This window comes from Plodia interpunctella, chromosome 2 (genome assembly GCF_027563975.2).
Source record: "Plodia interpunctella isolate USDA-ARS_2022_Savannah chromosome 2, ilPloInte3.2, whole genome shotgun sequence".
In the NCBI taxonomy this organism is placed as follows: Eukaryota; Metazoa; Arthropoda; class Insecta; order Lepidoptera; family Pyralidae; genus Plodia; species Plodia interpunctella.
Genome location: NC_071295.1, coordinates 3,433,786 through 3,455,029, shown reverse-complemented (window position 1 = coordinate 3,455,029; position 21,244 = coordinate 3,433,786). Strand labels below are relative to the sequence as shown.

At 34.5% G+C, this 21,244-nt stretch overlaps 2 protein-coding genes and 1 long non-coding RNA gene across 5 annotated transcripts; all 3 read left to right on the top strand.

Annotated features, from left to right (window-relative positions):
* The first annotated feature begins 1,024 nt into the window (after window positions 1-1,024).
* LOC128677154 (protein rolling stone-like) lies at window positions 1,025-16,402 on the top strand. Of its 3 annotated transcripts, none has more exons than XM_053757816.1 (5): window positions 1,025-1,193; window positions 5,808-6,177; window positions 9,429-9,539; window positions 9,834-10,029; window positions 14,571-16,402. In XM_053757816.1, the coding sequence occupies exons 2-5, from the start codon at window positions 5,895-5,897 to the stop codon at window positions 14,764-14,766; spliced, it is 786 nt and encodes a 261-aa protein (XP_053613791.1). In that variant the 5' UTR covers window positions 1,025-1,193; window positions 5,808-5,894; the 3' UTR covers window positions 14,767-16,402. The 3 variants fall into 3 exon arrangements, with proteins under 3 accessions (XP_053613791.1, XP_053613800.1, XP_053613781.1); XM_053757825.1 differs by lacking the exon at window positions 1,025-1,193 and adding an exon at window positions 2,318-2,455; XM_053757806.2 differs by lacking the exons at window positions 1,025-1,193; window positions 5,808-6,177 and adding an exon at window positions 7,559-7,886.
* LOC128677177 (uncharacterized) lies at window positions 10,078-12,866 on the top strand. The gene is made up of 3 exons (XR_008405509.2): window positions 10,078-11,204; window positions 11,640-11,826; window positions 12,454-12,866. It is a non-coding gene; the product is annotated as an uncharacterized LOC128677177 (long non-coding RNA).
* Window positions 16,403-16,879: 477 nt separating the features above from the next.
* LOC128677168 (protein rolling stone-like) lies at window positions 16,880-21,024 on the top strand. The gene is made up of 4 exons (XM_053757838.2): window positions 16,880-17,241; window positions 17,816-17,929; window positions 19,944-20,130; window positions 20,802-21,024. The coding sequence occupies exons 1-4, from the start codon at window positions 16,929-16,931 to the stop codon at window positions 20,986-20,988; spliced, it is 801 nt and encodes a 266-aa protein (XP_053613813.1). The 5' UTR covers window positions 16,880-16,928; the 3' UTR covers window positions 20,989-21,024.
* Window positions 21,025-21,244: the final 220 nt, after the last annotated feature.

The following is a 21,244-nucleotide window of genomic DNA, read 5'->3' as shown; positions in this document are numbered from 1 at the left end:
GAGTTCATCATCAGATCCTTATATTCACAGCTGGGTAACCTTCTTCAGGCAACGACAACCTTTGTCCTGGGTCATCATTATCCAGTTGTACAATTTTCATCACATTGTCAACCCATCTAGCTAGTACCAGTTGTCCGACACTCCATTCGTTTTTGTAAATCTTTAAACTAAGTACTTGGTATACAGATTGTCTGTTTTTTTAACCATACTTTTCGCTACAGGAATGCTTGACGAATATGATATACTAGCTTTTGCCTATCTTCCAACTATCTCTACATAAAAAATCACTCATATCCACCTTTATCCGTTTTGGCATATCCATCAGATTTTTTTAAACAAATTGACAACCTTTAACGGCCACACTAACCACTAAAGTTTGTATCGTGGGTCCTATAGACACAAACAGAAACGGGCGTAACACATCCAGAAGTTCCATAAACGCGACAAATACTTTTTTGTGATCACAGGTAGGTACAAATATTTATCCTTGCTGGGACTGAACACAGGACAATTGTACTAGTAAAAATCAAATTAACTATCATTATACTAGTAAAAATCAAATTAAAAATTTAAAAAGCCCCCTATTCTGAAAGTGTGTTCATTCTGTCATCTGCTAAAAAAAGAGCTGACAGTTTCCAAACGGCTGAACTCACATTTTTCAAACAGAATACTCTCGGTGAAATCGTCTTTCAAATAAAAAAAAACTAAATCAAAATCTGTTTAGCCCTTTGGCTACTACGATGCCACGAACAGATATACAGATACTATTATACTAATAGATATACAGACACATTAAACTTTTAACTCCTCCTTCTTCTGTCGTCGAGGTTTAACAAAAGGAAGTTTTTGCTAGTCTAGTTATTTTATTTTTGTACATGTACATATTTGAAACATCCGGCGAGTCAGGTCTGGGACCTGGGACTAGTCAATGGCGATGAGTATGGGAACTTTGACATTGTTTTGCTTGGATAGAAGATGCGACGTCGTCGCGGTCCTTGAGCGCGAGCGCACGGCTACTAGACTACTATACGCGCAGCATCCGCCGGCGCACGCGCAGAACTTCAGTTGCGCGTAAAACCACGCGCACCGCGCGCGTTCATACTTCACAGATCAATTGTCGCGTTTCTAAACGCTGACAGTTGATGATTATCGTCTGAATTAGTTTGACTATATTTTGTGCTTAGTCTTTTTAGGTGAGTTTATTACTTTTTAATTTGAAAAGAAAAAAACAAATAATATTTTAGCTATAATTTAAAAAATATATATACTACTTTGAATTATCCTTAACTAATTATATTAGCCCCGAAATTAAAAGCCCTTTTTGTTAATTTGTTATTAGATTATAACAATTATATCATATATTATGTGTGCGTTTCCACTGTGTCAGCAAAATATATATCTAATAAATGGGTCACTGCTCCAACCCAGTCAGCCCGTGATCAACGTGTTATATTTTTAAATCAATTTAATAAGTTATTTCCATATTGTATCATTCAATTACTTCTTTACGATCTCCTGGCCGTTGGATTTAAACTTACAATTACGCATAAATTATAACTCTTATATTTATTTAGGTACTTACCTACATTATAAAAGGAGGGAATTTATATCTCTAAGTTCGTTTTTGTAGTCATTCTCGTAAAACTACCTTACAAACAAATTTTGTGTTATTATATAAAGTTATTTATTTGCTAGCTTTATTACACAAATACCAACCCTTGAAAAGAAGAAAAAACTGAAGAAATATCGAGTGTACATTACCTCCAATTTTTTTTAAACCGCTGTCCTAGCCCCAAACGGCTGAACCGATTTGGATCTAGTTTTTTTATCACACAATCTAAGTTTTTATAGTATAAAACAACAAGAAACTGTAATACATTCATAACATAAAATTGTAAGCATAATTTGTTTAAGACACACACATATAGTTTAGGATTAGTTACTGGAGTCGCTGGTCAAAACAAAAACGCAGCCATAAGGCGGTTTAGAAACTGTGACACCAGTACGTACGATTCAATTAACACGTATATTATGTACTTGAAAGAAAAATAAATAAAATGCAATACAAAAATAACCGGAGAGCATGCATTAACAGAGCGATGAGTTGAGATTATAGCAGGTGAGTTAGATTTGTTAGGAATGTGGGAAGTGGATCCTTAGATTCTGCCTACCTCTAGGGAAAGAAGCGTAATAATATTATGTATTTAATAATGTTCAAACAGTCTCTCTGTCAATATACGCAGTACTTGTTCTAATTTCCTGAAACATCACGTGATAGGTCTCTAGAAACGAGCTGGTCGCCCAGAGCCGACCTATATTTATCTCAGTGGCCACTGCAACTGTGATCGTTGGCATTTCATTGCTAATCTCACGTACGTGGTTAACGAATCTTTCTAAAGTTCATGTGCAGTGCTCTGTAAGATTATATGTATAGGAAAAAATAACGCATCTATAGGTAAGGGATTTATTCTGTTTTTTACTAACTATATGGCATATGCTGGCATAGGTCATCGTAGGATTATCTATTTTTAGTACTATACATGGCAGTATTTAAATTGTTTACATGTACAATAGGATATTGGTTCATTATCCATTTGGATAATTGAATGTATGTCGCTGCCATCCCCACGCAAGTAAAAATAAGTCAGCAGCTCACATGCCAGTATTGTGGGATTAAATATTTATAATGTATTATCCAAATATGTTTTGATTTTGCGTTCCACTATAAAATAAACTGCCATCACACAACAAAAACATCACACACGTACAGTCAAAAGCGAATCAACTCGTAGAGAAGCAATCGTTGCTACTTAACTTGCGATTGACTAACATGACTGTGTATATCGTACATCGTCAGTTTTAGGAATATACTCGTATACGAAAAAATATATAACAATTATTATTATGAAATGTTTGTTGTTGTTAAAAACATAAATTAAATATTATTTATGAAATAACTATTTATTTAAGCATGTCTTTAGATATTTAAATTATGATTTACGCCGTTTACACTGGATTTTCCGCAATCGCCCTCGGATATATGATTATTTAAATATCTTGGGAAGTGGTTTAGCGAGAAAATTAGCGATTACAGAACATATTTACCTCGACCCAATTAATGGCTAAACTATACTTGATCCTTGTGACATTAAATACTTTTATGTCTACTCTCAGCCCTTTATGACCTTCTATAGTTTCATCAATAGACTGTACTTTTTTCTCAATTTATATCAATTAATATCTCCTCCAATTAGGGTGAACAGACAAAAATAGAACTTGCATCTGTGTTTACACCTAATTTCGTTTAGATTCTTTTAATGACAGCTAGGTTCACATTTTGATTATTGGTATTTGCGAGTGTGTTAAGACCAAAATCTGGCCGGCACTGATTAGTGCGAGTTCAAAAACACTTAAAACTCGCATACAACATCAATCAAATGTGAAATGGGTTACTAAATATCATCAGAAGTTACATAATTTTTAGACAGTCCTTGTAACGAACTCTAATAAGTCAGATCGTCGGCTCGATGAGTGATTTGCATCGATGGCTAATATGAGAGGTGCGTGAGGCAGTGTTTCTACACATCCTCTGCAGCGCTCTCGACTCGCCCATTATGTATCATTCTAGCCGCTGCTTAATTGCCGCTATTGTAGGGAACGTGCTTGATCGAAGGACATCTATTTCACAATATATTTTCTAGGTTTTATAAATTTCACGGGCATGTGTATTTTTTCTTTCTGAGGCATCGTTGCTTCTAAACGGATAAAATGATTTTAGTCAAAAATGTCAAAATGGTCTTGTCTGTGTGTATATTCAGCGCTTTTGTAGAAATTTTGGTTTTAGATCTTTACGACCATGTATTTTTATTTTCTTTGTTGTTGATCTATGCCAGTTACAAATATTTATTTATTGAATGAATCCGGTCTCTCATACGAGTAACTTCAGTAGTTTAGAGGTCAACTATAATCATGCATTTCCCTGATTTCCATATCCTTGAGAACGCTCGATAAATTAGGTACAGCCAGCATAAATACGCAAAGCACATAAATATATTCAAACATAATTCAATTTCATCACTCGCCGATGTGATTTCCATACAGTGCAACTTGACATGTGGTTGCCTGTTCTTGCTCTTGAACTTAAATATCACTAACATGATATATATTTTTAAGTACCTGAATCTGCTAAAGCTATTTTTATTTGGGGTCACGAACAGTATTTCTTCTCCAGGTTGCTCAAATCTTTGTCCAAATTATGCGAATAAAGAGTAGGTACTTATATACTTAAATCTATAATAAAGACTTTATGTTTAGTCAGCTATAAATTATAAGAGTCAGTTACTACTTTTCTAAACAATTTATTATAATTGGATTCAAGCAAGAAACACCAGCAGAAGTCATAATAAATCCCTCAATAATTACAAAATGTTTACTTATCGCTAAATTCCGTTCTACGTGATGTAACTTGTAGGTCATTGGTGGCTTCCAAGCGTTGTTTGGTCTAGCGAACTTGAACTTAGTATATTTTATGAGCCTACCGAAGGCCATACTCGTCATCCACTCTTGCGCAACCAAGCCAATGATCAAATATTGACAGCACACGTGCGATAACATTACACCCATTATACATAACACTTACATGAATATCCATAGATATTGAATATAACTGAACATCTTAACATCAATAATTAAGTCAATAATAGTGATAAAACCAGCTTTAAAATGTTCTGTCTCGTAAACCTTCCTAATAGGTGGCGAGCATTATAATAATGCCCAGTCGATTTCATTATAATAATAATGTTAGGGTAGGTTTGGGCGGGAGTCCTACATAACATCAAAATTCTCCAAAGGCCCTCTACGTGTTGGATCCATATCCCCACGCAAGCCTCTCAAAGGACCGGACTTAGTGCGGTGAATTCCAAAAGAGGAGAAACATAATACAATAATAATAATATAATTATTATTATGTTTGTGGATGATATTAAAATGAGCATTAATTAAGTTGCGCGGGCATTTTTAGTGTCGAATTAATCAATTGGTACATAACACATACCAAAGGGAGACTGTCACAATTGCATTACCATAGCAAACACTAAACTGTTTTAAACGACTATGATTACCTTATCGTCACTATACATGAGGAACATCAGCGCTCTACACTATTAAATTGACGTTTAAGAAAGCCATCTTGGCCTTAATTGCTGTAATGTTGCCATGTATATAATAATACAATGTGTCTGTACTTATTATGTACTTGCAGTCAAGTATAACATTGGTTAGGTTTCTTAACAGTTTAATGTCATCATGGTGGTTCTTCAAGGTCTTTCGCTATATATGTAAGGCGCACTGGATTTATAGATGCCGTACTGAGATAGATCTGATGTTGATTAATAAAACTATATGCGCTTTTTTATTGAACAATATTTTGCTCTACCATGGCAATAAGGTAATAAACAAAATTATTATTTGCAAAGGACTTCCTCAGTCCTTTAAACGGTTGAACATATTTGTTTCCGAAAAACTCCAAAATCGGATAATCTTTTCGGAAGCTACGTCACTTCCACTGTTACCTTACTTACATATGCATAATATGCTAAACCAAACATCAGTTTAAATAATTTACCCATAACTAATTTGAAAATAAATAAATCGTCGTGACGGTCACATGCCGAGGTCTATCGTGTGAACTCGCTAATTCAATACGCACATTCATTCATTTCACAAAATCAGGATTTGCGTAAGTCGGGAAAATCTAGACTATTGTTGAAGACAATGGGAAAATTGCAACTAAAGATAACTTTTTGCAGGTTATGGCGTTATCCAGTTAGTGCAACTTGATCTCATTACTGGCTCATAACGTTTAGAGGAAGTACAATTAACTAGTAGAAACCAAGATGGTCAATTCAATATTCCAGTGCTGTATGGGAGCGATCAAAGATGGCGATGAGACGTCTAAGCTATTTTCGCGGTGTTGGAAGAGCAAGCTGTCCCCGCTGTGCTGGCGACTGCCCGTGCTCATCTGGTCGGTGTGCATGATCACGTGGACCATGTCCTCGCTGCCCGGCAACCGAGCCAAGTTCTTCATCTACATGACGCACTGGGGCCTCATCATGGTCTTCCTGGAGTCCTTGTTCGGCATTATAGTGACTGTGAGAAAACCCATGGAAACAAAAGCAGGTAAGTCCTGTAAATTTACTGTATCCTTTACAATCATCCTGAATTTGTTATACCAATAAGTCATTTATTGCTATTTATTTTTGAGGAGTTAGAGCCCGGAAATTATAAATTGTCTGTTGGTGTATATTAAATTCATTTGATGTTCGTTCCTTAACCCATAGTCCGCGAATTCCTATCATAACAACATTTTTCAATAACACAAATTTTGACTTCAAAAATAACTTAAACCTTACTGAGTAAATATTGAAGGTCCAACTGATTAGATTAACTCATCCTCGCTCAACACGATACTAAACTGTAGAATATTCACAGAATTTAAGATATGTAAGATATTACTCGTATAAATCGGCCAATATGTGAGGAGAATATTCGAAAACTAATAAGTAACCAAGGTAAGGTACTTACATAAATGAGGAAATTGAAATTATCATAAGTCTCAATTTAGTTTACAATTAATTATACGCTCTTTCGTTATTTATTTAGGATCCCTTCACTTTACTTAAATTCATATTCGAATCTAGTTAGTACCAAACTCCAGTTTATTTGGTATGAATAAAACATGATTGGTTAGATGCATGTTTACCTGACCTACGCGCGGCCGCAATGCCCGATCTCGTGCAGCAATGCAATATTATCCACAGCAATTAACTAGATTTCGCAGCGCGTCACGATACACGTGTTATCATTTATTATGATAACAAACGTTAATGTTAATCGTCTTCAATACGTAATAATTCAATAATATTGTACACAATGTGACAATTAATCTAATAGTTCCTATGCCTAGAAAATCTATCATGACTAATAACAAAATAATTATTTTCAATTTATACACAACCTGGATGGATACACAGAATATAAGAAAGAGGATCATTATAAAACAATAGCCAATACGTCAATAACGTATGATATAAATACAAAATTACGCATTATCAATGTATTGTATATAATACAGATAAGAATATATGTGTTGATAAAGATCAGCGCATTATATTCGCTAATACGTGCCAGATAACACACAAATATATCATTGAGTCAACGTAACATATGTTTGTTCAAAATATGCAATGGAATATCCAGATTATACAAAATTATTATGATTTGTATTACGTGTGCGGGGCTATCGCTTATTAATTTAGCAGTGTTTTTGCAATCTCTCTGACCAGACTGGGACCTTGACAATTTTCATTGACACTTCAGTTCACTATTGTGGTTCTTTGCTTCACTGGTTCAACATTTGCACAATTGGGCAGTTTAAACAGCTCATCAGTATATTACGAGAATTTTATCAAATCAAGTAGCCACTGTTTACGGTTGAGGAGTTTCACGTTAATTGCAACAATAAGAGCGTTAGGGAAAGTGTTTACAGTAATCGTTAAAGAGTGAGTGAGGGCGAGCGTCCGCGATGTTGTGTGCGAAGTGTCCGGGCCAGTGGCATTGGTGGCTCGAGCATCCTTCACCAGCCGATTTCTACATCAGCAGATGGCAGAGCAACCGGTCGGCTTTACCTTTGCTCTCTTTAAGGACAATCGTCTGCCTATATTCCGTGGGTGTATTAGTGGCGACCCTGACTGTGACCCCGCGGGCCCTGGGCTCCAACGCCATGTATTGGTTGCTGTACTTCCCGCATTGGTGTTTCCTTCTAATCGTCCTCACGTCGTTCTTCTCCTCGGCCGTCTCAGCGTACGTTTATTTTAAGAAGCCAATTGGTATGCATTCTGTATTTAGTATGCCTTAACATGTTTCCTTGATGAGTTCTTTATGTTTTATAAAAATTGCCTTCATACAGTTGTTGATGGCAGATTTTTAATTTAAATGAATTCTATTTAAATTTTTAAACACAGTTCAGTTTATGTTGCAATATATAAATAAATTTGTAAACATTGTACCTAAGTGGTGTGATCCGACATATCGTTATGGTATTAGAATATATATTATATATATAAGTAAGTACGTGGGTTCTAAGAAACTAACCGGTTATATATCTTGGGCTTATAATTTTTCCGCGAATACCAATAGGTATTCAAACATTACTACCATATAATTAGACAAAGTTTTTGCTATACGACTCACAAGATGGGTAAAAATTCGTCAGATAATTCTGTTAAATTTCTTCCACGACGTTTCTTTCGGAATGTCAGACAAGGAAAAAGTTCTGTGCATATTTTATTTATACATATAACTCACTACCTAAAACATTTGACGATCGGCCAAAAATTTAAGGAAACCTATATGAGAAGACGCGCCGTGATGAGAGATAGGATCACGTCCTGCGAGACCTTGTGCCGCTTGCACTGAGGTCTCGATCATATGTCACTCCTAACTGGTCCTAATTGATAGCAATCGCTTTATTCTTTATATCTTACTTACTTTATGTCCTCTGCATACTTCTGCATAAGTATATCGAGTTTATTACTTTAGGTATACATAAATAGTACAAATTTAGATCGTGAGAAAATGTATCAACTAAAGTAGAACCGTAAGGTAAACCGTAGAACTAAAGAACTAAGGAGTCACCGATTTCAAATTTATTATCACTATAAGATATCTTGATAAGTGATTTTCATGGAAAAGTAGACTGATCTTTCCGAAAGGCCTTATCAGTGGAAGTCGGTAAAAATAAAATACAAATTCGTAAAAGTGAATTTCAGTAAAGAGTTACTTAAGAGAACATTGAATGTTAAACATGAACAAGTATGTGTAGTTGTACGAAGAACTTATGTATATCTTGTAGTCTATGACATCACTCGTTTGATGATCTTTGTTGACTTAAAAATACTCCTAAACCTTGACTCTGCTTTTCATTTGTCTTTGTAAAACAATAGCAACAGCTACATGTTCCTCTGACTAGAAAGAAACGCGTGCTTAGTAAGGAGATAAGATAATAGTTTTAGTTGCTATTAGTTTTGTCAAAAGTACTTTAAAAAATTTAAATTTAAAGTATAAAGTAAAATATCTAATATGTAATTTGCTAAAAGTATATATACCTATATACGAGTAACAACCGCTGCATGTGTTTATTTTCTCCCATAAGTTGATGTTTTCAATCAACCTAAGTATTTTTCAAATTTAAATTAGAACAAAATCTGAACAAAATTTGAATAAGCCAATCAAATTATTTGAAAGTAGGATCATCATCACCACTTTTCTTTGAATTTTTACAAATATTATTTAAAGAAACATTTTATAAACACATTCTCAGAACATATGTTGCTGTACTTTATGACCGATATAATTCTTGTTTTTTACAGACGCTACATTCGGGCTGCCGTGGTACGTCAAAACATATTGGGTCCTCTACAATGTGACTATTCCTCTGGCATTCCTCATATCCACTTTTTACTGGGGACTCCTTAAAACTTGTGAGTAATACTGTACTTATACTTTTTTTTTTAATTTTTGGAACACGTCCAGTCTAATCCGGATACTCTTCTTATTAGCGTGTCGATTCCAAATCAAATTTTCCCCGAAAAGTATTCAGCCATTTTTACAGCTACATCGGTGGCCGCCATTATGTCATCCTGGGTACCTACAGATGTGATGGCATACGAGTGAGTAAGATAACAGGTGCTTCCAATCTGATAGTTATTGTTGGAAATATTCTGAAACAAGTACGATAAAGCGTTATGTTAAAATTGAAAAATAATCTTTTTCAGCTGGCAAGATGACGTACTACAACCCTCACCCGGTGCTGGACGTGATGCTGCACGGCACTAACTCGCTGGTGACGCTGGTGGAGCTGGTGATGTCGGCGCACCCCAGCCGCCTCATACACATCTTCCAGCCGCTGCTGTTCTCCCTTGTCTACCTCATCTTCAACGTCACCTACTATTACGCGGGGGGATTGGACCCGTAAGTGATGTTATGAGTACAAGCTTCCGACGTATACCAGGCCAGACGAACGAGTTTCGCTCCGATGATCAAAATACAAAAATTTCGTCAAAATCATCAAAGTGATTTTGAGTAACCAAAGTGAATTTGAGTAGCTAATGTATTAGTTATACACAAAGAATACTCAACAACTATAAATAAAGAACTGGTTTAGTCATTTTTAAATGAAGATGGGTCGGTAGATTATTGACTTTTAAAGGAAGCATTGGAAGGATGTTTATTGCAATGTAGAGCTGAACAAATCCACTTTGCTCCGGATTTTCAAATGTTTTCACAACATCAGGTTATAAACACTTATCGCAAAAACAAATATTTTTGCAATGGTCACATGCCATTTTTTCCTTAAAAATTACACTGAAAAAAAGAAATAGCTGAACCAGTTTTGCTATTTGCAAATTTCTTTAATAGATACCAAACTTTGGTTGTAATTATCTAAACCAATGTAACTGCATGTCCCAAACCAGATAAGCTAATCAGTTCTTGATAATCAGTAATCAAAATGTTAGCTATTATTTATTAAAATAAACCAGTCAAACTACTTTAGCTGCAAGAACAAACTGTTTCATAGCTGGTAACCGAACATATGTACTTAAATTTAATACAATGTTGATTAAAACATTGTCATGAATTTATTTATAGATAACACAATCAAAGTCATTATTTGGACATTCATCAATTTATTTATTTGTAGTAAACTTTTCTAGCAGCCATTAAATCATCATTTGATTAATATTTGCCTATGTCGAATGTATGAAGTTAAAATAAAAATGTAAGTATTATCACAAAACTGTTTAACAATATTTAATTAAAATATTGTTAAAACTAGTTGGCACTGTTGGCAGCACTGCGTCCGAGTCAGTACATTAAAGTTATATGCGATTCACGTTAGAACTCGTTCTCTGCGTTCGGTCATTATTGTGTGGCTTGGCTGGTGAAGGCGGCAAATCGAATTGATTTTCACATTCCTATTGTTTTCGGGAGATTTGTAGCGACATTATGTATATAAAAAAAACTTAGTAAACGTGTTTTCGTAATAAATAGTGCAATGGCAGACGGTCAAGACGAGACCTCCGCTGATCCTATGAGTGACTATTTGCGCTTATGGGGTCTTGAAATGTACATAAATTTGTTCAAAGGTATGTGAATGTTTAATTTTTATTTAGTTCGTGTTAGTTTAATGTTCAGTCGAACAATCATCAAATATTGGCGCGGTCAGAGAAGGTATCGCAGAGGGCTGCCGGATCGGGTAGCACGAAAGCGGCAGGGAAGCCCCGTAGTGTGTCTTGTCGCCAGTGGGCGAGGCGGGTCGCTTCATTCAAAGTTCCATTCGCGCCGCTTGCTACTGGAGACAAGGGTGCCCTGAAAGGGTCAGTCCAGAGGACTTAGAATTTTTAAGATATTTTTCACAATTGTTATCAGTCTAGTTTTGGTTTGCAGTTAAGATGATAATAATTGTTATGATTAACCTCTGATGTAAGCAATATGTTTTTACCAATCTTAACTAATAAAATATCCCGAAGATGTGTATGTTTTATTAATAGTGTGGATAATAATTTCATATTTTTTTACAGCATAATATCCATGATGATAGCATCCCTGCATCATCGCATCATCAAATGCTGTGTGTATCAATAACTTGCCAATCCTTACTGATAGCACCATACATTACCTACTAGTATATTGCTGAATCAGGACTTGAAAACTTACAGAACTTGGACAAATATACAGAATGAGGAAGTACCAAACTTAAATACAAATGTAAGCATTTTTACTTTTTAAGGTAAAACGGATTAAAACGGGATCTTATTACTGAGATTTCACTTGCTTCGTCCATCTGTCTGTCTGTCTATTACTAGGCTGTGTCTCATGAACCATAATGGCTAGACAGTTGCAATTTAATTACTAAGTACTAGCTTTTCCCGCGAACTTCGTTTCGCTCTACATCCCGTTTATCCTGTTCCCGTTCGACAAAAAGTATCCTATCACCTAAGTTAGCTCATACCCTGTCTGTATACCAAATTTCATAAAAATCCGTTCAGTAGCTTCAGCGTGATTAACGGACAAACATCCAAACAAACCCACTTTCACATTTATAATATTAGTGTGATATATACCTACTTCAATGAATATATAAATTTAAGTAGGTACTAAAAATAAATAATATAAGTTAACAAGGAGCACCTCCTATAAAATAAATGTTCTTTTTTTGCCATTTTTTGCTCGATAATATGTAATAATAATGACATGGATCCCTTCGTGGCGAGTCCAACTAGCACTTAGCCATTTTTATTATTATTTATTAACCTGGTATGGCAGAGCATCAACAATATAATAAGAAAACAAGAGGACTGTTATTAGTTCACTCTATAGTTTCTTAAATTTCAGGGAGTATACAACACTTTGAGTTCATGTAATGAAGGAAAAGGACTACTTCTTCACTACAAAGAAAACGGAATGAATTCCTGAAAGTTAGCCTCTCCCGGTGTGCACTGAATTATATAAAATGAAGAAAACAGACTATGATTGTTATGGTAAATTTTAAACTCAAGTAAATATGTGTTTGACATTAATTTGGGCTAAGCAATGTCTTATTAATATTTGGTTAACTATTCTTTATTTTTATTAGCCCTATTTATGTTTTATAATATATTGGTGTTTGATTACCAGTTATTATACAATGGAGATACTACAGCGTATGTAACTTAAATTTAATAATCTGGATTTTCTTGAGTGAATGACAAGACATTAAATTGTGTTATTTTATTTTTTTGAACATTTTAAATAAATAATTCAAAAAAAATACTTATATAATATACATTTTTTTATTCATTATTGCACTTAGCCCGTTATCCCTATGTTAAGGTGGCTGTTAGACCTGTATATACATCCACAAGGCAGGACACCATTTGATAATATTATTGGGATTTACTGGATTGATATGATTAATCATATCAATCCAGTACATCCCAATAATATTGAAGGTGGCCTGTAGATCCAGGTCCAATAGCAGATCTAGGACCAGCTACTGGTAAATAAACCAACAGGAGCAGGTAAACAAACAATGCTGTTACCTCCACATAAAGTGTTTGTCTACTAGTAATGAAACAGATTAGCAAGAGATAACCACACCTTAACATTAATTATTAAACAAATAATTTAATATTTCTTACTGAACTGTTAGATTTACTAGTTATTTAACACTTTAGCTTTAATTAGCCAAAGTAACTTTGCTAAAGCAACTTTACCGGAGCACTATTGACAGCCAAACAGTTTAGTTCAAATAACAAAACTAAGTTATCACCAGTTACCTAAAAGAAGTTAATATAATATTACTAAACTCTGTTTACAAAACATGTTTTAGTTACTTGTAGCCCTCAGTTTAGTAGTCACTCGATTTTGGTGATATGCAGCTAAACTTTTAGCTACTAGCAACCATTTTTTTTTTTCAGTGTAGGTATTCGTAAGTTTATTCTTCCTTATGTAACTCAAATGTTAGGTAAATCAGATTTTCCCAAAAGATAACAGTAACCGTACGACATTTCGAATACTAAACTGGCTTTTAACGAAGGTTTAGTACTTCTCAACGGTATTCAAGGTTTGCGTAGCCGTAAATGCGTAGAACGCACCTAGTGCCATATTAGGTATGGAATATTTTGCAACTTTTAATAAACCTAAACACGTCGTCCTTCAAAAAATCCTATTTTTAGAAATTTTCACATACGGTACATTTTTTTCATCAAAATAGTTTGGCTGTCTTCGTGTATCCATATGATTTAATTACTTTTTATTATCAGATACTCGATTGTATAAATACCTATAATTAGTTGTGAAATATCTGGTAGTTAAACTACATGCAATAAAAATAATCCTTGACAAATGCAAAATAAATAATAATAAAACCCTAATTGCTCACTCACGGCCACATAACCACTTAAAACTTCAATTCTATCGTCTTCGCAGGTCACAATATATAGATTTGTTGGCGGACATAGTGCACTTGGAAATAATATTTCCAAATAATAGTTTCGCAAGAGATGACAAAAGAGCATTTATTGTACTTGTGTCAAATGTTGCAATTTTTATAGTTAAGAGTTAGTAGGTACTTACCTGTTTAATACTCAAATGTCAAAGTTTACGTTAAATTCTCTCCAAGGTTCCACCAGAGATTATAAAGATGGAGTATTTATTAAGGATTTAACATAAGTACCTACTTACTCGATAACGAACTTAACATTTTAGTAGTTACGCGCCATTCACAAATTTTTCGAGAATGAATGGAAATAAGCGAAAAAGACTTCCTATTTATTGGCATTCTAGTAGTTTTCACAATTAAAAGATTGAATTGAAGACTGGTACTAACATTTATTATCCAAGTTTGCAAGTAAATCCCGAGAATATAGAAACACTTATCATTTCCCAATATCTACGAACATCAAAGATGTTTCCTTATTTACTTCAGCCAGTAGTGTATTTCTATTTATACGATTTTAATGTTCCACCAGGTTCGGTCACACATACATTTACCCAGTGATGGACTGGTCCAAGCCTCAGGAAGCAATGGTGGTGGTAGCTCTGACGGGGGTGTTCCTGTCCGCGTGTCACCTCATCGTAGTCGCCATCGCCACCCTGAGGGACACCCTCGCTAGAAGGTGTCTCAAAGAAAACGTAGGCATCTGCAATGAAGGATTTGCCGCTTGAACCTATAGGAAGACTAATCCTCGAAAATGTGTTCATTTATAGCCAAGAGGTTCACTCACCTGGCAAAAATACTGATTGATATTATGTACTAGAAAATGTTCACCACATTTGGTATAAGAATTATAAATTATAAAATGGTACCCTAGACTGAACAGAACACCCGTTCAGAACAAGGACCACGTCCGCCACTGCTAAGATTTTGCAGTCCAAAACTTTGTTCAACCTTATAAGTATTTATTTTCCTTCTCTATTTTTTTAAAGATTTTTACACAAACGAACAGTGAAACATTCAACAAACAACTTCTGTACTAACTCAACACAGTCTAGTCCTAAAAAGTTAATTTATAAAAACTTTTTAAAGAGGTTCATCGTTCGATAGGTTAATCCATTCATAATACTTCCACAGTATAATGCTTTTTTTATTGGCATTAAAGTGACAACCACTGACGTGTAACCTTTTAACAGTGCATGTAATAAAAGGTGATCGTATCACCTTTTAGAAATGATAATCATTTTAATTAACGATTACTGGGAACGGCCGAAGAGATGTTATTTTAGGTCTTATTATATGACTCTCTGATATGGACCAAGGAAGTCAGTAGGCAGCGAATAATAAAAATCATTAAACTGAAAATGGCACGAAATAACCATAAACTACATAAATTCAGATAATAATCGTCAAAAAATTTAACAATAATGTTTACATACCTACGCACATTATGATAATATTTTTCGATTACAAACGTCAAGATGGGACATTTTATGCGGTTTTTTTTCAGCTGTGCGACGTTTTGTCGTAAACTAAAGTTTTCACGACAGCAGCATACCATTTTAGTTTTATTAGTCATTACCGCGATTATAATACACATATTATATGGTACATACATTCGTTATTACCTTTTATAAGTCTGTAGTTTGCTGATTATTATCATCTTATCATTGTACAATTTTATTGATGTTATAGAGAAAACACATTGAGTATTTATTCGTTGCCAAACAAACAAAGATTGCAGAAAATTATTGTAAAGGTATTTCTGTATTGATAGACAAGCGAACTGTGATTTAGTTAAGTCCTTACTTTAATGTCACAAGTAGGTAAGATGTGTTTGGTTGGGTAGTTAGTAAGTAAATTATGGGTGATTGATATCTCATCATATAGGTAGATAGGAATGTTTAATTTTTCCTAAATGTTTTATTTTGATTGGTTTATTTGGTATATTATCAGTTACATATTATTATATTAATACATATTATTTGATGTTGTACTTAGTTCATGTACTTAAATACCGACAAATGTGTTTTAAACGCTTAACATGAATCACCGATCATAGAAGATAAAAAAGGTTTTTGTATAAAATTCAGATAGGTAGAAGGAAGTGATATCAAACCGTCCTATATAATAGACATACTGATACTAGTAATTTCGACTGACGACATATTTTTTTGTCTATTATTTATTTTTCCTTTATAATATAACACTTATAAATTAAACTAAATAACATAACACTACTTATACCCGTTATCAACTTAATATTTTAGTTAAGATGCTTGCCCATCCAAAGATGAATTTTTAAGTTAGTTCTATTCCTTTTGAATAAATTAGAATTACTAATAAAGTATATCAATATTTCATCTATACATTGTTTTTATTACTATTTTTTAAATAAATTATACGTATTTCTACATTGGTCCTCTTCAAATAACGTATAGTAGTACCTACCTACCTATGAACAGTTATAGATCTAACAAATTTGATTTGGTGTATCTAATAATAACATAATTAATTCAGGTAGATATAATCTCTTGCCTACAAATATTTACAATTCTAACACTTTTTAATGAACTAGTATTAGGCGATTAAATTCTCTTTTTTCTATGAATTATAAGTTCGGTGATTCATAATGATAAGTATTTTTGAACTGGACGTCCAGGGCTGGCGGCAGCTATGCTATGCAAAGATATCTGCTAAACAATTGGTAATGTATATATGTGAGACACAAAAGGTGAGAATAATAAATAAATCGAAGTACAATTTAGGTGGAAGTGGAAAGCTAACCTTTTCCGCAATATAGATATGGAGCGCCAAAGCGCTATCAAGAATCATGCTGCGTAATCAATGATAACACAGTCGCAGTGTTTGTCGAGTGAAGTGAGTCGATACAATGGGATCCGGCAAGAAATATCTAAGTAACCAGTTTAAAGGGCGCATGTTTTACTTGGAACATGAAGAGGGATCAGAATTTTACCTCAGTTCGCTTCAAAACAACCGCTCCGCTGTGCCACTGCTCTTGATTAGGCTCGTAGTGTTCCTAGGATGTGTTGGGATACTATTGTCGTCTATAATCCTCACCAGTATGTCTATAAATGGCAAATACTGGCCCATATACTTCACACATTGGGGATTAACTTTAATTACTCTATGTTCATTTTTTGCCTGCTGGGTGTCTTTCGCAGCCTATACTCGAGGACCTATTGGTGAGTAACTACTTATTTTTAAATAATCAAAGGATAAAAATTACTTGCATACAACATTATACAAGGACTTATTTGTAAAACATCTACCAGAAAAGTCGAAGAACTAAATTGCTAATGGATTTGCAGATTTTCAATACTGCTCGTACAGTTAGGTACCTAGGTTCACATAGTTGTTTCAAATATAAGTATGTATCGAAAACATTAAGGTAAGGAATTTGCTTGGCATACCATCTTGACACCTGGAAAATTGTTAGCAAAGAGCATATGAAGAAAAAAATACAAGATGAGAGTTGTGCTTATCAAATATACATAGTGAAATGAAAGATTGTTTTCAAATTTTAATAACGCCTTTCAGTTTATGCATAACATTTTTGTTTTGGCGCGTGTTTGCTACGCAACAATGAAAAAGTTAATCATGCTCGAGATGTAGAATTTTTTTTTATAAGTATTTGTATTCACATTTGCGTCTAACTCAATTTTCTGCCAGCGAAGGAAATACAAAGTCAAACTCAAGTATTTGTTGATGTGCTATAGATCGCTGTAAGTATAATGAACATGTTACACTCTGTTTCAGATTGCACATTCGGACTGCCGTGGTACGTGAAGGCGTACTGGTTCAGCTTCAACGTCGCAGTGCCGCTCGCAATCTTCATTACAGCATTCTACTACACTTTCTTGACAGGTGGAGGTAAGCAATTCTAAAATGTTTTTATAAATAAATTCTCGTTCAAATTTGTGAGATGAAGAGAAGACTCATGAAAAACTGATGATTATGAGGGGATCAATACCTCGCCACTGTCAGTGCATTGTCCATGGCGTTGTAGAGGTCTTTAAAAAAGATTATGCATGGTTTTAGACACAGGTTTTAAATAAGAGAAGATTTAAAGTAGCTCTTGAGAAAGATAATCACAGAGATCTAATCGCTCTACCGAGGGCAGATCTACTGTACCTTTTTTTACCGAGTATGTTATTTCTAATATAGATAGCTTATTAGATTTTACTCAAGTCGCCTAAAGGCATGTGACACTACCTACCACCACTGGTTCAGTGTAGCTTGCCACGTAACTTGCCACGGACGTGCGAGTACGCCAAGACAATAACATAATTTGTTTTTACTCTATATAAAGCGATGTTTATGTCTGCCGTCCGCACATCTAAACCATGAAAAATATCAAAAAACATGATATAATTTGCAGCTATCTAAAATTTTTCAATAGCAAATACTTGCTTTTTAATGTTTGCTTCACTATGTGTAAGAACATATTATGTTGATAAATTTAGTGAGTCCAACAATGTTATTAGTATGACGAAAAATTAATATCTGCTTAATTGGTTATTTTGTATTGATAATGAATATAATACGAAATTCATTGGTACCAACCAATTTTTAAATAACTAAACAAACATTAATTAGCGTAACGAACATAAATGCTATGAAGGATTTTATTCATCCGTTATTCAAAATGTAGGACACTGTTGACGACAAGGATTTCAGTGGCCACATTTCGGGGCCCAGTCATAAGGAAAAATACAGTTTTAGCATGTAATTAAATATTGACAAGCAACGAAATAACTAATTAATAATAATCTTACATTATTCCTAAAATATCCGTGACACCAGCAACCAACAAGTTAAATATTTATTTTTAAGTATGATGGCATGTTTAAATAATGAGCTTTTATCCTTAAACCCAAATACTTGAAGAATAAAATGCGTGCTCAGAATTTAACATAAATATATTCTCGTCGTCGTGCCAATTGACTCACCTCACCACCGGTCAAAGTCCAACTCCCAAGGCGGTCAGGAAGCTGGACTTTGAGCGTTGGTGACTTAATCGGGCCGAGGCTAAGGTACCTCAGAGTCTAAAGAACAATCTAATTGCAAGGTGATTTCTCATCAACGAACGCTTCCGATGAACTGAATGGTAAAACCTGCTCACTGTGTAGTCACTAGTGCGTCATTCATACGGTTGGCTGACTACACAACGGTACTTGTGAAGTCATGTTAGATGTATTTACACGATTTGAAAAGATCTTAATACTAGAACTATCTACAACAAACTCAAAAAGATCCGTCCATTTTGAGCCAATCAGTCAGTTATAGAAATTTTCTAAACCAAATAAAAAAGGGGACAACATAGAAAAGTGTGTGGGGAATACTACACACTTTTCTTGGTCTCCACTCTAAAAGGGATTTTGATTATTATTTGTTCGTTACGATTTGAGAAAAAGATACCCCATGTGTTTGTATGTTTCTTGGTAGGCCTTCATTCTAAAAATAACTTTCTTCAAGTCTATAGCAAAGTAAAGCATAACAAGCAGAGCTAATTTAGACATATGTTTGAAATAAATGTTTCAAGGTTTACCTATTGCTATATCATTCAATATACTTTTCTCGAAGTTTGACCGGTAAAAAACGCTTAGGTATAAAATCTTGTGTGTACCATTTAATAGATGGTACACACAATGATGCTGAAAGTAAAATACAACAAAAAATAAATTAAAAATTTAAGAAACCCCTGGAAAAGAGCTGATGATATCCTACTAGAAAAGAGCTGATGATATCCAACTTAAGAACAATTATTTCAAATAAAAAACTAGATGAAAGTCGGTTCAGCCGTTTGTACAATGCCAAAAACACTTTGAACGTATAACTCCCCTCCTTCTGTCGTCGGGGGTTAAAAAAGTAACAATATTTCCAGATGAAGAGTTCGCAATCGACCCGGTTCTGGACACCTTTATCCACGCCGTGAACTCCATCCTCATGCTGTGCCTGCTGCTCACCGCTCAGCATCCCTCTCACATACTGCACTTCTACCACCCCTTGTGCGTGGGTCTGCTGTACATGGCCTTCGGGCTCATCTACTACCACGCTGGCGGGACCGACCCGTAAGTTCAGAGTTACAGTCAAAACATTTATTCAAAAATTGGACCTTCACGGACACTTTTTCACGTCAATTTTTAAATTACATATAGTGTTTCTCAAAAAGCCACAAACTATACATTTCATCGAAAGTTTGAAAGAATATTCTTTACTCTTTCACGTAACAACACGAGATCGAAGTCTCGGAGCATAGGTAGTTATATTTTGTATCGATGTTTAAAATACCTTCTGTATTTAAATCAAACTTTAACTTGTTTCATACATTACAATAGTAAGTAACTTCTAGCTAGATCTGACTAGCCAAGCCTCAATGTGTGCAACTAAGTCAATATCTATGTCAGGTGCTTATTACCATGACTACCATGACCACTTTATGTGAAACTAGGTATTAACTTCGTAGTGGAAACATAATTGTTCAGGAAGTACAATTCAGTTCTATACTTAATGATGAGGAAGTAAATTATTTTTACCAGCAACAAAAAGTGAGGTCTATTCTATAGTGGATGACTAATGACTATGGTAAATATTCTAAGAATAGAGACGATCATATTATTGATCAAGATATTTTTAGCCGACTGCAAACTTTGTAATGTATGTTTTAATTGGCATTTATATAATAAGACGTTGTCAAGGAAACTAATAATTATTGATTTACTGGTATGCATTCTTTTTTCAGAATGGGAAATCCATGGATCTACCCAAACATTGACTGGAGGGACCCGGGCCCCACTTCGGCGATGGTGGTAGCCTCAGCAGTCATGATTCTGATAGTGCACCTCGTGATCGTGCTCATATCCCTGGCCAGGGACTGGTTCTCCCGGCGATTCATAAGGGATACGAGGACTATGTCCCTCAATTCTTAGCAATTATATATTTAAAATAAATGCTCTCTATGATCATTATTTATTTTATTCAAATTCCTTTTCGCGGTTTTATAAAATTGACTTTTAAAAAACACCTAATTATCGCAACAAAGTAGTTTATTTGTAATTTATATACCGTGATAGGATGGTAATATTTTGGGTACAAGGAAGTTCAGTCAGGGTCAGTCGTGACCAATTTGAGTTCATTCACATATGTCATACATGTGTATAGATTGCTATATCGGCTACATAATTT